Source organism: Falco naumanni, chromosome 7 (genome assembly GCF_017639655.2).
Source record: "Falco naumanni isolate bFalNau1 chromosome 7, bFalNau1.pat, whole genome shotgun sequence".
Classification (NCBI taxonomy): Eukaryota; Metazoa; Chordata; class Aves; order Falconiformes; family Falconidae; genus Falco; species Falco naumanni.
The window spans coordinates 53,978,372-53,997,212 of NC_054060.1; the positions used below are offsets into that span (position 1 = coordinate 53,978,372).

Sequence of the window (18,841 nt, forward strand, 5' to 3'; positions counted from 1 at the left end):
TAAAAGCAATATTTCTTAGAATCAGTGTTTATGCAGCTGTTCTGAATTACATTTTATATATTAGCATGTTCTGCAGAAAATGATTTTTTCATTCAAACACTAAAATATTCCTATATCAAGACATTATTTTTTTAAACTGTGTCTTTTTACTATAATGCCTTTAGGTTTCTACATGATCATAATTAGTATTTTGCCCCTGGTGCAGGAAAGCTGGTATACTTATGATTAGTGTATGCTATTTGAGCTGTCTGGTTTCCTGTACATCTGTCACTTGGCTTGTGACATTCTCTTTGGTGATGAGGAGTAAGTACAGGAGCCTGCCCAGTGTGGTTGTGTGACCTGTTGAATGCCATCATTGCTTCTAGTTACAAACATGTAGCCATCTCTTACTTACCAGGCATGGGTTTACCAGGAAATAAGCGGAAGGAAGGAAACCCGTGTGCTTACAGCATTAAGTTATGTACCTATTGGCCTATAGCTTCCATAGTCAAATCAACGCACTGTCTCTGTAAAGCAAGTAAAGGCTTTCTTGCTTTTTATCTGTATGGAGATACCTGTGCTTCTGCTTACACTGAACCAGGATAATAGCTATAAGGAACTGCAACACTTGGAATGCGTGTACTTTTCTAGATGTTTGTTCTGGGACATGAGAAAGGAGCTGTGGTTGAGAAAAAGAACAACAGAAGATGCCGAAAGGGGGTTTTATTTCTAAGGCCTAGAGAATTTAGAAGTATTATAAACTTAGTGGCAGAAAGTAACTGTGAGGTTTTCCCTCGTCACCTCAGAAGAAGGAGGAGGAGGAGGAGGTTGGCTCTCCTACCTGCTCTTATAATGTTTATTCTGTTTCTAGTTTGGCAAGGGAGTATGGTTTTTGGTGCTGTTGCTCATTTACTATATGTTAGACAAACCTGAGGAAAAACAATCAGGGTTTTAATAAACTATCAAAACTAAGGTTTACATTAACAGCTAGACTTTCTGAAGAGGGACCTTTGTACTTAGACAAAAATATTAATAATATTATCATTTTGCATTTCTAATTTTTTAAAGACATTTGTCAAGCATCAAGTAATAATAATAGATCAACACTTGTTTTATCTCAGTCTTAGCTTTTTTATTGTTATGTAAATTTAAATTTTCTGGTAATGTATAGCTGGATGTTTCAAGGTTTAACTCCTGTTCTTGTACTTACGGAAGGGATTTTCCCCCTTGCTTCCTCAAAATCAAGAACGGGTGCAGGCAGGCTTGAAACTCCAAATAAAATGTTTTCCCTGGGGCAGTATTGTTCATCACATTCTTCCTAAAGGCTTTTGGGTTTTTGTTTTGAATGGAAATAGAAGAGCCAGATGCAGGTATCTCATTTCAAAACACCCTTCTGTTCTTTAGAATAGATTCTACATTATTCTCTTTCTTCTAAAAAAATGTTTTTCCAGCACTATGTAAAATATATGCCCACACCGACAAGCACAGCTGCAACCTGACATTCCCTATTGAAACTTTGCACTTGCCGTGTGGCAACAAGGCCCACCAAACACAAAAGGAAAAATCAAATTCTTTATCAGTTCTTTCTTTGACCTCTCATAAGCAGAGACTGAGATGTAGCAAAACTATCCCTACCCTTACTCATTTATCTATACTCATGAACAGTGATTCTCCTCTAAAAGGCAATGACAGTTTCATAGATTTTAGATGGGATGTTCCTAAGTGAGTGTGATTATTCATGCCATGAATTGAAAGGGTCAAAAACGTTTCATGAGCAGTAAATGGGAACTTGATTTTTTTCTTTGGTTAAGATACTTAATAGTTCTGCCATTGTGAGGTAGGATTACATATTTGCAATTCACATAACTACAAATATTGCCAACTTCTCTTTCCCACAAGTTGTGTAATTTTTGGTATGTTAAACCTCCTGATTTTTGCAGTGCCATAATTGCACTAAAATCTTTGCTTCTATTAAAAAAGAGACAAAACCAAGCCTTTCTTTAAAACTGTAACAATTAAAAGATCAAAAGGAGAAAAAAATTGCAGTTTCAGATGTACTAGACCTGGTATTTTTGGAAAGGTGTCCTGGCTCGCAGTGTTCGAGTGCTTGCATTTGCCAGCACATGGCAATACTGTACATGCTCTTTTATTGAGCTTGTGGGGTGGACTACCGCAGCAAGACAATGAAAGCTAAGCTTGTGTGATACATTATGGGCCTTGTTATTTAAAACTAGGTGTTTTTACAGTTCTGTACTTCAACATATTTCTCAGAAACAAGTTTCTGAAAAGTAGTCTTATATACCTTTTTCTAATCCTCTGTCATTTTGCCAAATTTCTGTTGTAATACTGATCTCTACTTCTTCCCTTTTCTTGTCTTTTTGCTTAGAATCGTTTGAATCATATTGTCGGAAAGGCTTCAGTTTTAAACCAGTAATTTGTAAGCAGAATTCTAAGCATTCTGTCTTCAGATGTTAGTTGGGTTGAATTACAATCTGAGGTGCCGGTGTCTCTCTGCTGCCTGTGAGGACCTTGGGGAACTACAGCTGACATTCACACTTGGCTGAGGCTCTCTATTTAGGTGGCATGAATGTGAATCAAAGAAAGGAATACTATCATCTGCATTTCATACAGAGTCAAAAACTCTGTAAGAAAACCACATTTATGAAAGAAACTGCATGCTTTGTTCCTTGACTTGGATAACTGAGATTGTATACTACTACTCCTTCACTAGGAAACGCTGTGGGTTTCTGTATCTTGTTATTCCACATATAGCAGAACTTCCTTCACATCATATACTTGGGAGAGAACATTTCTGTCTCCAGAATATATATCACAGGTCAGGTTTATCATATACATATATATGTTAACATAGAAAAAGTCGGTATTCAGAGGTGCCTGTTGCTATTGATACACAGGGCCAATTAAGGAGGGTCACTTTAAAAGATATCCCTAAAGAATTATCAGAAAATATGGCCTGAACTCCTGGAATACATAAACTATTATTTTGTTGTTTTTTTAAGCTTCTGACTATAGTTACTTTTGATGAGTCTTCATGGCTTACTGCTTCTTGGGCCAGTCCTTGTTTTCAGTGAGACTGAACTACACCTGATAAAGGTCACTACACAGGTCTTCTAGATCATGTGCTTGTGGCTTCCCTCTTTTCCTTCTTATTGGATGGAGGCATTTTGTTAATTTTATTGGTGTTTTAGCACTTGCAGTGAAGTTTCTTAGGTTATGGACAAACAGATCTCCATGCCCTTAGTTTTATTGCTATTTGTATTTTCTGTTCCCCCAGTAATTATAGACCTGTCAGTATTCTTAACATCTCAAGATACTTTGTTGCAAAATTTTAAAGTCGCTATAATAACATACTGTAGTACCATTATGCTACACTGTATCCATTTCTTGGAAAAATGAAAGACAACGTGACCAAAAAAAGAAAAATAAATGGAGTTTTGTAACAGAAAACAGCTGCAACCACATCAAGGCATTTTTGTCTACTCTACTGGCTTTGCTGAAAATTAAAGCCACAACTTAATAATATTCAAGGAAGATATTTCTATGGAATGAAATCTGTTAAATGCTTAATAATAAACAGTTAAAAACACAAAATGGGATGTTTAGGAAAGTAATTTTGAATGCTAAATCGCCTAGGCTGCAGAAATTCTGCTTCTTCAGTAGAGGCTAGAAAATGAAAGTCTTATTCAGAATGATGGATTACAAATACCATTTCAGGAATTTGTCTTACATTTTTTCACACGTTCAGTGTGTTCATTTAAAAGCAGCTTGCTTTCTAACCTAAGAATACTTGCAAGTGTATGAAATAAAGTGCTCTAAAACCAGGGAGCTATCCACTTGTTGAGAAAGATTTTAGAAATGAGAGAAAAAGTTATAGTGACTCATATAAAGTACAAATGCATAGATTAGATAAGCTAAACATTGAACTCATCTGAAGCTAGAAGAGCTAAGTTCTTGCAAAACATCTGTTGACAACCTTGGAGTAAATGGATTTTAAATTCAAAGTGATCTAAATCAGAGACTTCTATCATAGTCTAGTATTTAAATCAAGGGGGGTTTTACATCATTATTTATGCAGCTTTTAAAATTCTTAACCTTTTAAATTATTTTTCTAAATATTTTTTTTTTAGAATTTTCTGTTATTGTTTAGTTACTACCAGGATATGTTGATTTTCAGTTAAATATTCCCATTATATTAAGTTAGTACATCTTTGCCCTAGCTAGGAAAATATACTCTATGGACGCTTAATTACACACTTTAATGTATGTTTACTTAGAACTGTAGTTCTTACCTTTTGTTCTATTAAAGGTACTGAATAAAAACTTCTTCCTTTCATGATTCCCACTCTACTAGAAATTTGTGCTCTGCTGCTTATGATGGAAGCTGGAGTATAATTCAGCAGCGAGACAACAGTGTTTAAAAACTATTGAAATTTAACTAATGATTTTTTTTAATAATACAATATATACACAACTCAAATATGCTATACAATTACAGCTAGGGTTTGGAACTTATGGCAAGAGTACAAGAACACTACAAACACTGGTTGCAGTTAGGGGGGAGAATAGAATAACATTATAACTTCTTAGGATATCTCTTGGGCAGAACCTGATATCATTATGATGTTGGAAATGTTAAAAGCAAACAAACAAAACTGTTTAAAACTACTTACTTTCTTGTTAAAAGTACTGCAGTTAGTGTATTGAACCTATTGCCAGGAAAGTCCGTGATTTTACAGTACCGGATCACTTTTTGCATTTGTTTTTATTCATCGTCAGAAGATCAAAACTAGTTGCTTGTCCTGTTTGGTTTCTCAAATTCAGATGAATCAGGATTGAATTAAAGAAAACAGAGTAAATTCAAATGCATAAAGTACCTCTTAATACCTCTGAAAGAGAAGATAATTATAAAAATTTGACTTATCAATTCATTTAACTCAGCAGACTCAGCTGCTTAGGTAGTAGCAATTCCCAGCCACTAATAAAACATTATGTATGATTTGCTTTTGCTTGCATATAGTTTTTTATTTAATGTATAATAGTTTATGTTTTAAGAAGGTCAGACTTTACCAGATTTAGCGATAGTTTCATACTCACCAGTATTTTTTGAAAGATTAGGTAAATAGGAAGAATATGTCTAATATAATTCTAAATAATTTCTATTAACCTTTATTTGCTTTTGTATTTAGGTATTATATACAATATATTCAGAATTTCCTTTGATATTGCTTTGTGAATCATTTGCTTTGTTGTGTAAAACCTACTATTCATAAGTTAATTGGGTAATAAAATATAGGAGTTTTTGTAATAATTTACTGGTTTGTAACAGTAAATCAGAACTCACTTAGCTTTCTTTTAAAACGATGCATAAGTGTTATGTTATATTAGCTCCTAAAATGACAGAAAAAGCCAGCATGCTGATGGCAATACAGATATTAATGAGTTGTGTTTTCGTATTTTAACTGTTTAGGTTTGAATCCAATACTGGTAAACGTCTGAAGGTTACAAACACCATATATGGTTCAGTTGATGAAAGCAGAGCTTCAAAATCATAATATTCCTCTAATGCATGTATATGCAATTAAGAAAAAATAATTACGTAATCTTAAATTACTATAAAAATAATTTTTTTACTAATAATTACATGTCTGATAGGAATATTAGAAACTTTAAACCTGTGTGACATTTCAAAGACATTTTCAAAGTTCTTGAAACTTTAGTGAGGACACACAAATTTAGATTTTGGTATCCACAGGTGAAAACTTCCTTGCTATTAATATGCAGGCACCTAGAAAATGTTATACAACTTGTAGATCAAAAGCTACCTTGAAATGAAGCTAAAATTGGAAGTAAACGTCAGAAAATTAAGTGTAAAAACTACAACTTGTAGCAATTCAGAAATAAAGCTTTTTGGGTCTTTAAAAGTCACAAAATTATTTCCATGTGCTTCCAAGAAGAAATTCATACTTAGAGCCACCTTCATTAAACCCTCTTCATTATATCCTGGTGCAGTACCATGCAAACTCTGCACCTGTGAGTAATGTAGCTTATTGTCTGTGGTATCAAATGAGAAGAAAAATATCTTGTAAAAGATATTTTAGCTTCCTCTTTTTTTCTACTTCTGTCACCTCTGGTAACCAGTTGGTTTCTCCTCCTAATGTCTACAGGGTGTGGCATAGCTGATGAAGCATAATTTTTCATTATTTGCACATTAAAACCACAAGCATTGACTGGATATTTTTAAGAAAGATCAAATAAAAGCAAGTATCATGTCTCTTTGTAATGACTAAAATATGCATGTTTAAATTAGTTCTGCCTGCAAGAACTTGTCATAATTATTTTTACTTGTATAACCTGTGGGCTATCTTAAAAAGAAATGAACTGCTGCACTTACTGTGTCTCTTCTTCACAATTTTCACCTACTTTGCTACTCTAAATAAGAGCAAAATTGTATAAACTCATGTTTCCTTTTGATTTCTGTTAAGATGTCTCTTTGCCAGAAAAAGGGAAAAAAAATCCTTTAGGGTTTTTATTTCCAATGTATTATGAAGTTCATTTTATTTTCTGAAATTTTATACTCTTTTAAAATTACTTTTGTAATAGAGATTTTTTATGATTCCATGAGGCTGATAATGGCTTTGATGTTGTGGTTCTGATGGCTCATGATTGTTACAAGTTGAATTTTCTTTTCAGACAGTGATGTTACCAGATGCTCACTAATCTCTTTTTTTTCTGGTGCTTTTGTTTTCTTGCCTAGTTACTTCTGTCCTTTCTGCTTTCTGGCTCTTAGCAGCAGCAGTGACAGAAAATTGACTACCAGACCTTTTCATTCTGCCTTTACACAAACAGAAACAGTGGGAAAAAATAAGGGAAAATTGTAACTAACAGAAGGAAAGATAGCAGAAGGAAAAGAGCAAAAGCAGGAGAATTTCTCCGTTGGCTCAGGAATCCTGTTCATTCTGAAAGATTTATGTCTTTCCTGAAACGGTATAGAAGTCCCCAAACCAGACATAAGCACAGGGCCACCAGACGGTGAATCATGATCATAGCACAAGGAGCTCTTAATTTCTGAATCCATTATTCAGCTTCCAGTCTTAATTTTTGACACCATCAAATCAATACACATTACTGTCCTCTCCAGAAATATGCTCTACTGAGTTGTAAGCATGTTTTCAATCTACTCTAGTTACATTTTCTCTCATTACATTCTGAAATAAACCTTCTGAAATAGCCTTGCAGAGGAAACGTTAACTTTTCTTTTGCATTTGTTAAGCTCTTTCTCATGAGGCAGTGGTGTTAAAACAAACAAACAAGCACTAAAAGCCATAACATGACATGATGGACACTTCCGAATTTTTGTAAAAGTGGATGTACTGCGTCTGGCTGGGATGGAGTTAATTTTCTTCATAGCAGTTAGTATGGTGCTGTGTTTTGGATTTGTGACCAAAACAATACTGGTAAGACACCCCTGTTTTAGCTGTTGCTAGACAGGGCCTTCTGTTTCTGGTTCTGCCCTCCCAGTGAATAGACTGGGGATGTGCAATACCCTGGGACGGGACGTACTATGGCAGATGACCCAGACTAACCAAACAGATATTCCCTGCCATATAAATTCATGCACAGCAATAAAAAGGGAAAAGAGAGGGTTCTAGAAACTTACCCATCTTTTTCTCAGGAAGTGGCTGGACACTGGTCTTTTTCCTCTTTCCCTGTCCCACTGTGGCAGGGGGGTGAGAAGTGAGCAAGCAACTGTGTGGTGCTTAGCTGCCTGCTGGGGTTAACCCACAACAGTCCCATGAGGACATATTCCCATAACTGAAATTAGTTTACAAGTTATGAACAGCAATCCTGACTTTCATGGTGCCAAAGAACTTTGGGCCTTTAACATTTCTGGAATTTAAGAAGCTCTTCCACAATGACACAATGATTTGTCTGGTTTTGTATGCAGCACGATAACATCCTACAGTAACACTGACCAGTACTGTTCCTAGGCAAGTGCTTCAGTGTGATGCTTAAAGGTGATGGTACATGCTGAGTTGAGTAGCGTGGAGATACAAGGCAAGGGTTGCCATTTCAAAGCTGTTTGAGAAGTCATGAAATAACTAAGACTTACAAAACCTTCCTGTCCTGATATGTCAAAAATGTGAAGGTTGTCTCAATACATCAGTATACTCTTGAAACGGAGTCTTTTTATCAGGAGAAGAGAGCAGTTACTTTAGAATTGACTGTTGCGGTCCTACACATCAGTAAAAAAGTAAATTAGAGCATCAAAGTAAATTGTGTCAAGCAAAAAAAGTATCGTGAGAGCCGTTGATCGTAATACTTTCTGATTAAGCAACAAAATATACATTTGTAGACGTGAGTCCTTAAATAGTCCTGGCTTTCTAGTGCCTGTTCATTTACTGTGTATCATTTTATGATTATTTACTATAATTAGAAATAATCCTGACATATTAACTTTCTCCCCATGCTAAAATCTGATAAGGCCTTTCCATGTTAGTCTGTTTCTGTTATGTGTAGATGTGGAAAACAGGCCCAAAGCTTAAACTTGGAGCTGGTAGTCACAGCAGGTCTGTCCGCAGCAGTCTATAAGTTTGCATTCCTACCACATGCGGTAAGATTTTCTCTATAGACCCATGTCACCAAGGAACAAGAAATCTTCAGTCAGAGAAGGGCTACAAGTGTGTGGAAAAACTAGCCACACATAAACAGTAAAGGTCATTAGCAAGCTCCTAAACTCCTTAGTTTTTTGGATCATTAACGGTAAAAAGCCTAGGAAATGAATAGGGCTCCATGTCCTATTAAAAATTAGCCAGAATAATTAAAAGGATTTCCAGTTTCTGATGGGAACCAGACCTGATAGCTCGTTTTCCCTTGTCTAGTGGGCTGTTTCTGCATTTTGAATTACATTAATTTATATCCTCGTATTTTTAAATAAATAACTTGAAGTATTTTTTCTGTATAGGAGTTATAAATTATTTACAGTTTGGAGCAGTAAAAGCTTGGGAGAAGTAGAATCTAGTGTCTCCCTGAGACTGTGTTACTCATTCCAAGTCTTGTGACTCTAAAGTAGTACAATTAGCTGTGACAGGATTTCTTCTGGTGTGTGCAAACGTATACTTTACAAAATCCTAATACAGTTGCTGTATTATGTGACCCGTGAGCTAAAATGCTCATTTGCTTGCAAATGCACAGCCTTTCTTGGTGTGAGATGTCTCTCCTTAGGGTATTACATGTTTCCCTAAACTAACTTTTCTGATTTCAACAGCAGCCTTTCTGCTTCTATTGCAATGTAAATTTCTTGCTGCTGAGTGGATGACTGATGGCTATTTGCAAGCTATCTTCTCCTCTGCTGTATATTTTTCCCTTAACCCTGAAATGACTTTGGCACAAGAAAATTGTGAACAGTGAGCCTTTGATACTTTAAAATGTAATTTCTGGAGAGGTGTGTTATATACTTTCTCTTTCCTTATCTTTGCATTCTTGCAAGCATGACTTAAAAAACAATCCAAAGGGAGGAAGAGATAAAGAAAGAACAAAAATATGTAATGCTCTACACTGTCTGCTTTGCCTGCAGGCCTGCCACTCTGGAGGAAAACAAGCCCACAAGTTACCAAACTTTTTCACTCTATAGCTGTTATACTCATTTCCCTCCCCATACGCCTTAGGCTCTAAATCTTCCCCCATAGCCCTCTGGTAATAATCACAGTAATCTATGAGCTAATTGTCAATACAAGCCCTATGATTTTCCTGAAAGGAAAAAAATAAAAAAATAAATTTGGACAAGGAAAAATAGACTGCAGATAAATGGGGTGGGGATGAGGGGAATAAAAAGACAAAAGAAAAGCAGGACCAGATGATCTTCCTCCCTGTGCTCATTTTGTACTCATTCATTTGCTCCAGATGCAGAATTCCTTTCTGCAGCGAGTGAATTGCCCTGTCATTAACAGAAAATTAGAAAATTGGCACCAAATGATCTTGGCTAAGAGTTTGAAATATGTTACTATAGAACCACACACTCAAAAACAAGTTAGGAATCCATGTGGGTTTCCAGATGTGAGAATCTTCTGTGATACAAATATAGTTATGTTTACATAGCATAATGTTCTGCTCTGTGGATTACTCTAGATGCAGCTGTGCTTCCAGTAGTGGTATAACTATGTTACTGTGAAGCTCTGCCTGAGTGAATGCATCCTGTTTCTTACAGCAAATCCATTCTAATAATGACTACTTGTAAAAAGATGTTGTCCTGCAAGTTAAAATACTCCTTCAAGGAATGTAAGGAATTCAGCATGGGCTAGTAGATTAGACTGAGAGTGAAAATTTGAAAAATTCCATGTTTCATTTTTGATTTGTCATGAGTTTTGCTCCTAATTGTTTTTCCCTGTCTGACTTATTTTTCATCAGTGAGTACTTTCTGCACTAGGATTAAAATTTAAAAGCCTGAGAAAAATTTGAAGAGGTCATAATTTTTTTCGTTATTACCTAAATAAGTGCATAAGGTTGTGGTTTGATTTCAGTTATATTATCAGAAGTACTTTGATTGATACCAAGATTAGCTGAATCTCTACATAATTATGTTCATCTAAATAAAGCTCTCTATATGTAATGATAGTCTGTCAATGCTCTTTTTTTGGTTTGGTTTGTTTTTTTGAAAGCCCTTAACATATCAATTTCTTTAATGCAGTTGTCTTTTTTTGTATGTGTAGAAAGTGAGCTCCAAGTATCTTTGGGAAGGAAGTTGGTCTTTGGAGGAGAAGACTAATGGGTTAAATGAATCTATAAAACTGAGTTTAAATGCATAAGCTAGTGCCTGAACTGTAATCTATGGTAGTGGTAATTAGCTGTTATTAATGTTTGAACATGTAAATACAGAATGATGACTGAAAGTAACCTAAAATGGCTTTCTTGTTCATTGTGTAGTATTGCCTTGTAATTTTTAATAGCCACAACAAGTTTTATGAAAAAATACTATTTCCTTCTTGACTGAAAACTGTCCCCGTTCATGAACAGTTTTCAGGTGTAATCCATACATCCTGTGCTACTTAGGCTGTGATCTCTTCATGTCATATACGTCCAACATGGTCATATCATTCCTGTGACATCACTCTTGTCCAACTACAGGATATGACCTATATACTCCAGGTCATATTCTGTAGCTGGATAAGAGACCTTTAGGGAGAAAAAAAATCAGCTAGACATCTGATACTGATCTTTCCTCTGAAATTACAGTAGCTCCATGCTTTACACAATGTGAGGTAAATTCTAATAGTCATTACACAGTGAATACAATTGTTGTTTGACATAAATCACTGAAGTGATCTGATCCTTTGTCTCTTGGAGGCTGGGTAAAACCAAGGTTTTGATAGTAGAAAGCATCTTGTTACATTAAATGTTGCACAGTATCTATAATATTTATAATATATATTATTATATCTTCTATATCTCATATTTCATGGGCAAATGTGTTATGCATTTCTAAAATATGTCTGGTACATTCCATTATAATCTTTCAGTTGTCAGGGGGTATTGTGCGTCTGTATTACCAAGGAGCATTAAAGATTATAAAGGCTAGAAATAACTCCCCATTGCGGACTTCCTTAAGCAAAATGTCATTTGACATTCTTCACCATTACCACCTAGTATCAGTCATTATCTTTAATATCAAATTTTAAGAAATGTCCAGTAAAGAAAATCTGCATGATAAAAATGATGAGAGTGTGCCACTGTCTGAATAAGAAACTGACTGAAAAGATAAATCTGTGAGCTATCCAAGCAGTGACAGCTTGTAGAAAGCACTAAACCTCTTGTACAGAAGATGAGGCTTTCTTCTGTCACATGCCATGGGACATACTCGACGAGGTAGGTCCTGTAGATGAGTAACTGATATGCTTTTTGTGATATGGTTGACAGAGGCTGTGTTGCATTTCTACAGTGAGTGGCTGGGAATACTTCAGTTAATATTTGACAGTCTTTGTGGGCTGGTGTTGTCCAAAACCATTTTTGACCCCAGACGTGTTGCCCCAACAGCTGAAAGTCTTTTAGCAATGTGCTGTTTTGCTTTCGGTAACTAAAGTGTGAGTGTGTGTCTGTATGTATATGCAACACACCGAGATATGTGAAAAAGTATGTGTTTTGGTAATTAAAAAGCCGTGATATCTAGCGGAAGACTGACCAAAATCAAAGGCCTCTCAGTGTCTTGTGGGCATCAGACTTCTTTCCTAACTTTCAGCATCTAATCTATCTAGAACCTAGTGAAGATGTTACATAAATAATGTAATTGTGTAAATGTATGTGTAAATTCAGTTTGAATTGAAAAACATTGATATCAGTTTAAGAGTTCTGCCAGTGCTTTTGTATCTCTCAAAGTGTTTTATGGCGCTGCTTTTCATTAATTATATTTTGACAGAAGAAATTCTTGCCCTTTTTTTTCAGACTGAAGAACAAACGGGCCTCTCTGAAGAGCAGCTTAAGACCCTTCTGGAAGAATGTATGCAGCCTCAGAGAACAATAAGCAACGTTACCATGCCAAAGTCTCAGGAATCTCTTTCTTTTGGATTAAGTCCCCCTTGTTACACAAGTCAAGACTCCACTCTTCACTCCACATCTACTCTTTCCAAAATGTTAGTTGAAGACCATATTGTAGGGATGTTAATGGCTCAGGAAAAGGCTGGACTTGGAGACAAAAGCTTATGTGTTAATGCAGAGAGTGAAATCCCTGGCTACTATATCAGCAAAGCACTGGCTGATAGTCACTTATCAAAGGATTCACTGGCCCAAACAGAGGAACCTGATGACCTAGAAGGTTTACAGAAGATGGGTGATAAGAGTGTTACTGAAGGTTACTTTATGTCAAGAGCACTCAACACAAAAAGGTTGAAGAAACCTTCTTTCTTGGGTGAACCATTATATTGCATCAGCATGAACAATGAGCCATCCACGGAGGCTGACATTCTCAGCATACCACTGCAAACCAAAGGAGGTGAGACTCTTAACAACCCTTTAGAATAGGCTTTTGATTATGATGAAAAAAAGCAAGCAGGTTCTCACCAAAGGTATGCACCAATACACACTGGTTGTTATGGTGAGGCAAGGATGTAATTTTATAAAACATAAAACTGGCCCAGAAATAATACACACAAAATAACAGAATGTTTATTAAAATTCTTGCCCTGACATAGCTGACTATAAGACTAGGACTCTTATGAAATATAATATTGATGTTGATTAATTCTGTCAACCGGAAAACAGTGTTGACAACACATACGGATTACCTTTTTGGTAGTCGAAAGTCATGTTCACTGTTATGTGGAGAGCAAATATTCTCCCAGTAGTTGGTGTAATGATTCACACAAACATCCAAGTGTTTCTTGAATTTTTTTAATAAGGTAGACTTGGTAATATAGAAACAAACATGACCTACCTACATTAAAAATAATTAATTTCTTTCAGGGAGTTCAAATTTACACATAGAAGATACCAAAATGAATAAATACTGCATAGTTTCTTTAAGTCACTTTTAGTTCAATGAAAGAAAGAATAGACTTTAACCAACAAAAGATTAAATTTACTCTGTCTGGTACTATAAAAATATTTTGGAAGTGTCTCTAGTTTTTATGTCCTTTACTTAAGTGCAATTTTTAATAGTGATTTTTTAAATTATATAGTGATACTGTAATCTAAATCTACATTTATATTTTCAGCATAAGATCACTTCTCTTTCTAGAAAGCAACTGTTCATATAAGCCAGATTTTAGGCAGGTACATTGACATCTTCCGTTTGTTTCATAAAATTTCTGACAGTATGAAGTTTGTGATTGAAGTGCTATAGTTTAATTGTATTAAAAATCAATAAATTTTGCTAGGTTTGTCAAGGTAGACCTTTGTTGTACTGGTAATCTATTCTGAATTTGGAGAAACGCTTGTTCACATTCATTGGTAATTTAAAAGAACATCCTAATACCTCTTTACCACGTTGTAATTTCTTAATTATGATCACAAATGCTTTTTTGATTGTTCACACTTAACCTTTCTACAGTGAAGGCAATGTTAATATTTTTTTCAGAGTGATTCCACCTAACCAAAACCAAGAAGGCCTGTTATTGCTCTTTTTACACTGCCAGACAAACTTGGTATCCAGACTCACCTGCCATATTTGCCCGTTATGAGATTTAGGCCATAGTTGCAATAGGAAGAAAATAAGAATATGATACCTCTAGAGAAGGTTGCGTTTGGGTTTTTTTTTTGGTAAGTTAGTTTTCATCTAACTCCACACAGCAGCTTTGTACTTCATGAAGACACAAGCATCAGGAGAGTGGAGCAAGGGAAGCAAGAATTGGTCTGTCCTAGAGGAGAGTAAGGTGGCAGTGGTGGTAACGAACAGCACGGAGAATGAGCTGTGCTGGGGCAACCTGATCTTATGCAGGAGTAACATGACAACGTATTGCAGCAATCAACAGTGAGAAAAACTCAGGTTTAACTTGCTGCCTTCACATGAATTAAAGTTTTCCTTTAGTCTGAAGAGATGTAGTACAGTCAGAGTCAAGTGTGACTGAGCCCCAGCTACCATCTCTCTTTCTTAGTGTATTTTAAGATGGGATGTGTTAAGTTGAGCAGAACATCATGCACTGCAGCCACTATGCAGTGAAGTGAGCAGGTAACTGTTTATACCTGTTGGGGTAGACATAGTCACTATGAGGTAATTTTATTGCACAAGAGAGAAAGGAGATTTCAGCTATTAAGTAAATTTCTGTATAGGACATCTCATGGTAAAAGTCTTTAAAGTGAATGCGTTAATGTTTATTGCATAATAATCTTTGAGCCATCATCATGCATTGTGTCATAGCAATGCAATAGGGTGTTTTGATACTCTGTATTCACTAGTGGCTGATTAATGTTCAAGCATAAAGACCTCAGATCTGTATGGCTGATAAACATCTTGAGTTCATTTTGCTTACCTTTTTTTTATTTTATTTGGGTGGTGGTGGGGAAGTGTTCTGAATTTTCAGTCTCTACATCCTTTTCACTAAAAACCTGAAAAGAAACCAAGGATATAATTACAGGTATGTAGCCTCATCAGGCTTTGGATCTTTGCATCAGTGTCTGATTTTTAAAATGGTGTAAACAGGTAATCTTTAGGCACAGTAAAAGTAAGTGGAAAATAAAACTCGCTTCAGAGGTTTGTAATTGTTTTTACATTAGTGCTAAATATTTTGCAGTTATCCATAAACTTGCTTAAATTAATTATAGTCAGATTTATTGTATTCCATTAATAACTGTCATGCTAAAACATACATCCAATATTGGCATTTAATTAGATAGCAGTCCATTCTTATTATTTTTGTCAATATATTGCTCATGAGCAAGTGTACAGCATAAAACATAAAACCCCAATACCTTTCCATAAAATTGTTTCCTGCAAAGGTGACTCAGTTCTGTCTTAAGCAATTATTCCTCGCCATAAGCAAAAGGTTGTGATGTTTATCAAATTTATAAAGCTGCCTAATGTATTCTATAGGTAACCTTGTTGTTAGTTTAGACATGATTAGATGTGCCAGTTGCATTGAGGGAGGAGATCCCAGTGGAGTCCAGTTTAAGGCAAACACATCTGCAGATGAAGGTGTGAGAAGTGTCAGGTGTTATTTTTATTTTTAAGAGACATTTACATAGTTGAACTTTGTTATGGTCTTAATTCTAAAGGGCATTTAAATATGTATGCACAATCTTCTGTAAATAGCTGGATTTTCTGGCCTGCTACATGTGGTTTAAGCTGTGTAGTGCTGTGTAAGCAAACAAAACTGTGAAACTGGTTTAGCAGAATTTAGTCATTATGGTACTGTACTCTATGATACAGATTTACTGTAATACCTTGTATGTATTTTAAGGAAAGCATAATTATTAACATAACTCATACACACACACACACACACTCTTGTGTATGTATATTTCTGAAGGAAACTCTCATGTGCCTTCAGATATAAGTAATTCCTGTTTCTTCACAGAAGCAGTAATCTACATCAGGGTCATATGCATGTAAATGTAAGTGATGTTTACTGAGATAAACAGAAGACAGACTTACCTACATACAGATACGAAAAGGCTGCTATTTCTCAGTTATGTGAACCAATTGGTAATTATTTCAAGGGTGTTTTTTTTTTTTCCTCTCGTAAGTTTTAAGTAGCATCACAAACTGTTGTTGCTGTTTCATCTTGCAAATAAGTATTGTGCTTACAGCAGTTCACCATACGATTCTTGTCTTTTTTACAGATGATATGAAGATTGAAAGTTGAGGGGAGAGTGATTATATACTTCTTTACACCAATGTTTTTCTGAAAGTGTGGTTAAACCTCCATCGGTGATATTATACTGATGCAGTATCATTTCTGACAGCCCGAAGGGAATGAATTATTGTCATTGAAAACTGTTCCATTAGCTGATTTATTCTTGAGAGATAATTATTATTGTCATTATCATATGTTATTGGAGTTTGATTTCAAAATGAACTCTTGCATTTCATTAAATTTCCTGGGAGAGTTCTATCTAATAAATTAATGTACATACACATTTGTGTAGCTGTGCAGCTGATAGATGTGTATGTCTTTCTTCATGAAAAGTGTAAAATAAAACTTGCAAAGTTCAGTTTCTTCTGATGAGACTTTACTAGAGTGGATGTGAAATGAACATAATTATTTTTCTTCCCTTACACACAATCTACTTTTTTCATGAAGTTAGCTAAAACCTGGCCTCTGTTGTCGCAGTGGTTTGCTGGAGCTTGCAGCCTGTCTGACTGCTGAGCCCTGGCTCAGTGAAGGACCCAATGTGTACCCAGTTTCCTGCCCCAGGGCTGTCTGCTGGACCACTTGTTTGATTGAAGGAGACTTGCACAAGTCCTCTGCTGGATCGGAATATCAGCACCCATTTGCTCAGCTGTGTCTCATTCTAGACCCTGTGAAGATGGTGACCATATAGCAGTCTTATCCTCTAGTTAGAAATGGAGCTGAATGATGAAAGATTGCAGTCCCTTGTGAAGGCTTGGTGTGGTTAAAGGTGAAGGAGTTTGCCCTAGCAGTTACTGGATTGTGAAACTTTATAGTGATGCCTAGCTGGGGGTGGGGGTGGGGGTGGTAATACAGCTGTTTTGTGTTTGAGATAATAATCATATACTCTTTACCTAATGTTTCTCCTGAATTTTCTACTTATTTACTGAGCTGATGGTTAGTTTTTTATTTGATGCACTGTAGTGTCAGAATAAGAAGACATGAAAAAACCCACAACCACGGTTCTCTTTAAAAGGTTGTGGTTTTTTTTTTGAGGGGACAGAGATATCCTAGCAGAGAAAACTCAACAGATTTTCCTATTGACAAACTCTCATTTGACACAAACTAAAAGGACAAATTATTTCTCAGATACTGTACTAGCCATTTAACTTTCAACAAGAAATGATGTATGAATAGAATGTTAACTACACAATGGCTGTGTTATGCATAGGGCTTACTTGAACTAATCTGAATGTTTAAATTAATGCACATATTGGCACAGATTTTAATCTCATTTAGAGTTGCCAGTCTGAGTGGATGTACACTCCTGAGGAAGTGGTAATTCTCTGGATACGTCAGGGATCAGAATCTAGCCTACTTTCTTTTAAATAAAAACATCAACGGGACATTATATTTGTGACAAGCAAGTGCTATTTATTGTTTCATTTTCTGATATTTTTACCTGTTCTGCAACAGCAATAACAAACCCATTGATCCTGGATGTTCTGCCTAGTCCCATTGCTCTGCAGAGGATTGCTGTAAGCATGTTTCATGGAGCTCTGCAAATCTCACCTAGATGTATTTCTTGTCTTGCTTAAAAATTTTAAGCCTGGGTCATAATTTCTTTACCATATATGTAATCAAAGCAGTACCAACAAGTATTTTTTGAAGAGTATTTTCTGTGCCTGTGTGATATTCATGCAGGACTGTACGCTGGCTGTAATCTTTCCACAGTCCAGTTATTTTCACATGGAACTTGTGTTTTATAGAGTCCTCCTCAAAAACAGTGTTAAAGTGCTTGGATAGTTTTTGAAGAAAACTAAATTCTATTTCAAGGTTTTATGTAGAATATCTACAATGTATATGAAGGGAAATACTACTTAATTCTTACTTTTCTGGTGTATTTGTTACCTTAAATCTCTCACTGTTACAAAGAAGCTTTTCCCAGCACCCTCAAGGAAGAGCCTGTCGCTGACTAAGTCCTGAAGCCATGAAGCCAACTTTTTATTCACATCTGGCATTTCAGGGACAAGCAAGTAAGTTTGAATAACTATTGACTTCAAGTGTATATTCCAACAGGGACTCTGTTACTTCACTTCGGGACTTGGGAAGTGCCGAGCACCCTGCAGTGTTTGTAGTCACTGCAAACCACAGGGACCCAGTGCTCATGAAAAGCTGTTCCAAGGGCGCATAGGACTGATACCCAAACTCGGACACTGTCAAAAATTAGTGATCTAATATTTGTTGTGCTTGCTTTCTACTGCATTATATTAAATGGCAGGTTCTCTGGGAAGATTTTATTTGTTGTTTGGTGTTACAGATGAAATATCAGCTTCAAGCCCTCCTTTATTTTCAGTTTTAAGTAAAACTGTAGGAAAAAAAATTATTTAGGAAAACATGGTTGGTCACTGGTATGAGGTACAGAATAATGGAGGTACTATCTAAAACACAGTGACAAGGTCATTTGCTGAAACATCACCAATATCAGGGTAAAAGGAAAGTTGAGCCTGGGAGGATTCATGGGTTTTTCTTTGTTTTTCCAGTGTCTCTCTATTGTGACCTGCAATAACCCCTCTGTCGGGCTCGCC

General features: G+C 35.8%; 1 protein-coding gene across 6 annotated transcripts in view; it reads left to right on the top strand.

Annotated features, from left to right (window-relative positions):
• The window catches only part of FSIP1 (fibrous sheath interacting protein 1), an 89,056-nt gene extending 71,903 nt beyond the window's left edge, over positions 1-17,153 (top strand). For 4 of the 6 annotated variants that reach the window (XM_040601804.1, XM_040601805.1, XM_040601808.1 and 1 more), the window contains one exon: positions 12,433-13,967. In XM_040601804.1, the coding sequence (XP_040457738.1) occupies positions 12,433-13,008 (576 nt within the window). In that variant the 3' untranslated portion in view covers positions 13,009-13,967. Of the gene's footprint in view, positions 1-12,432; positions 13,968-16,263 lie in introns of those variants that run through there. The other 2 variants (XM_040601807.1, XM_040601806.1) reach the window with 2 other exon arrangements.
• Positions 17,154-18,841: the final 1,688 nt, after the last annotated feature.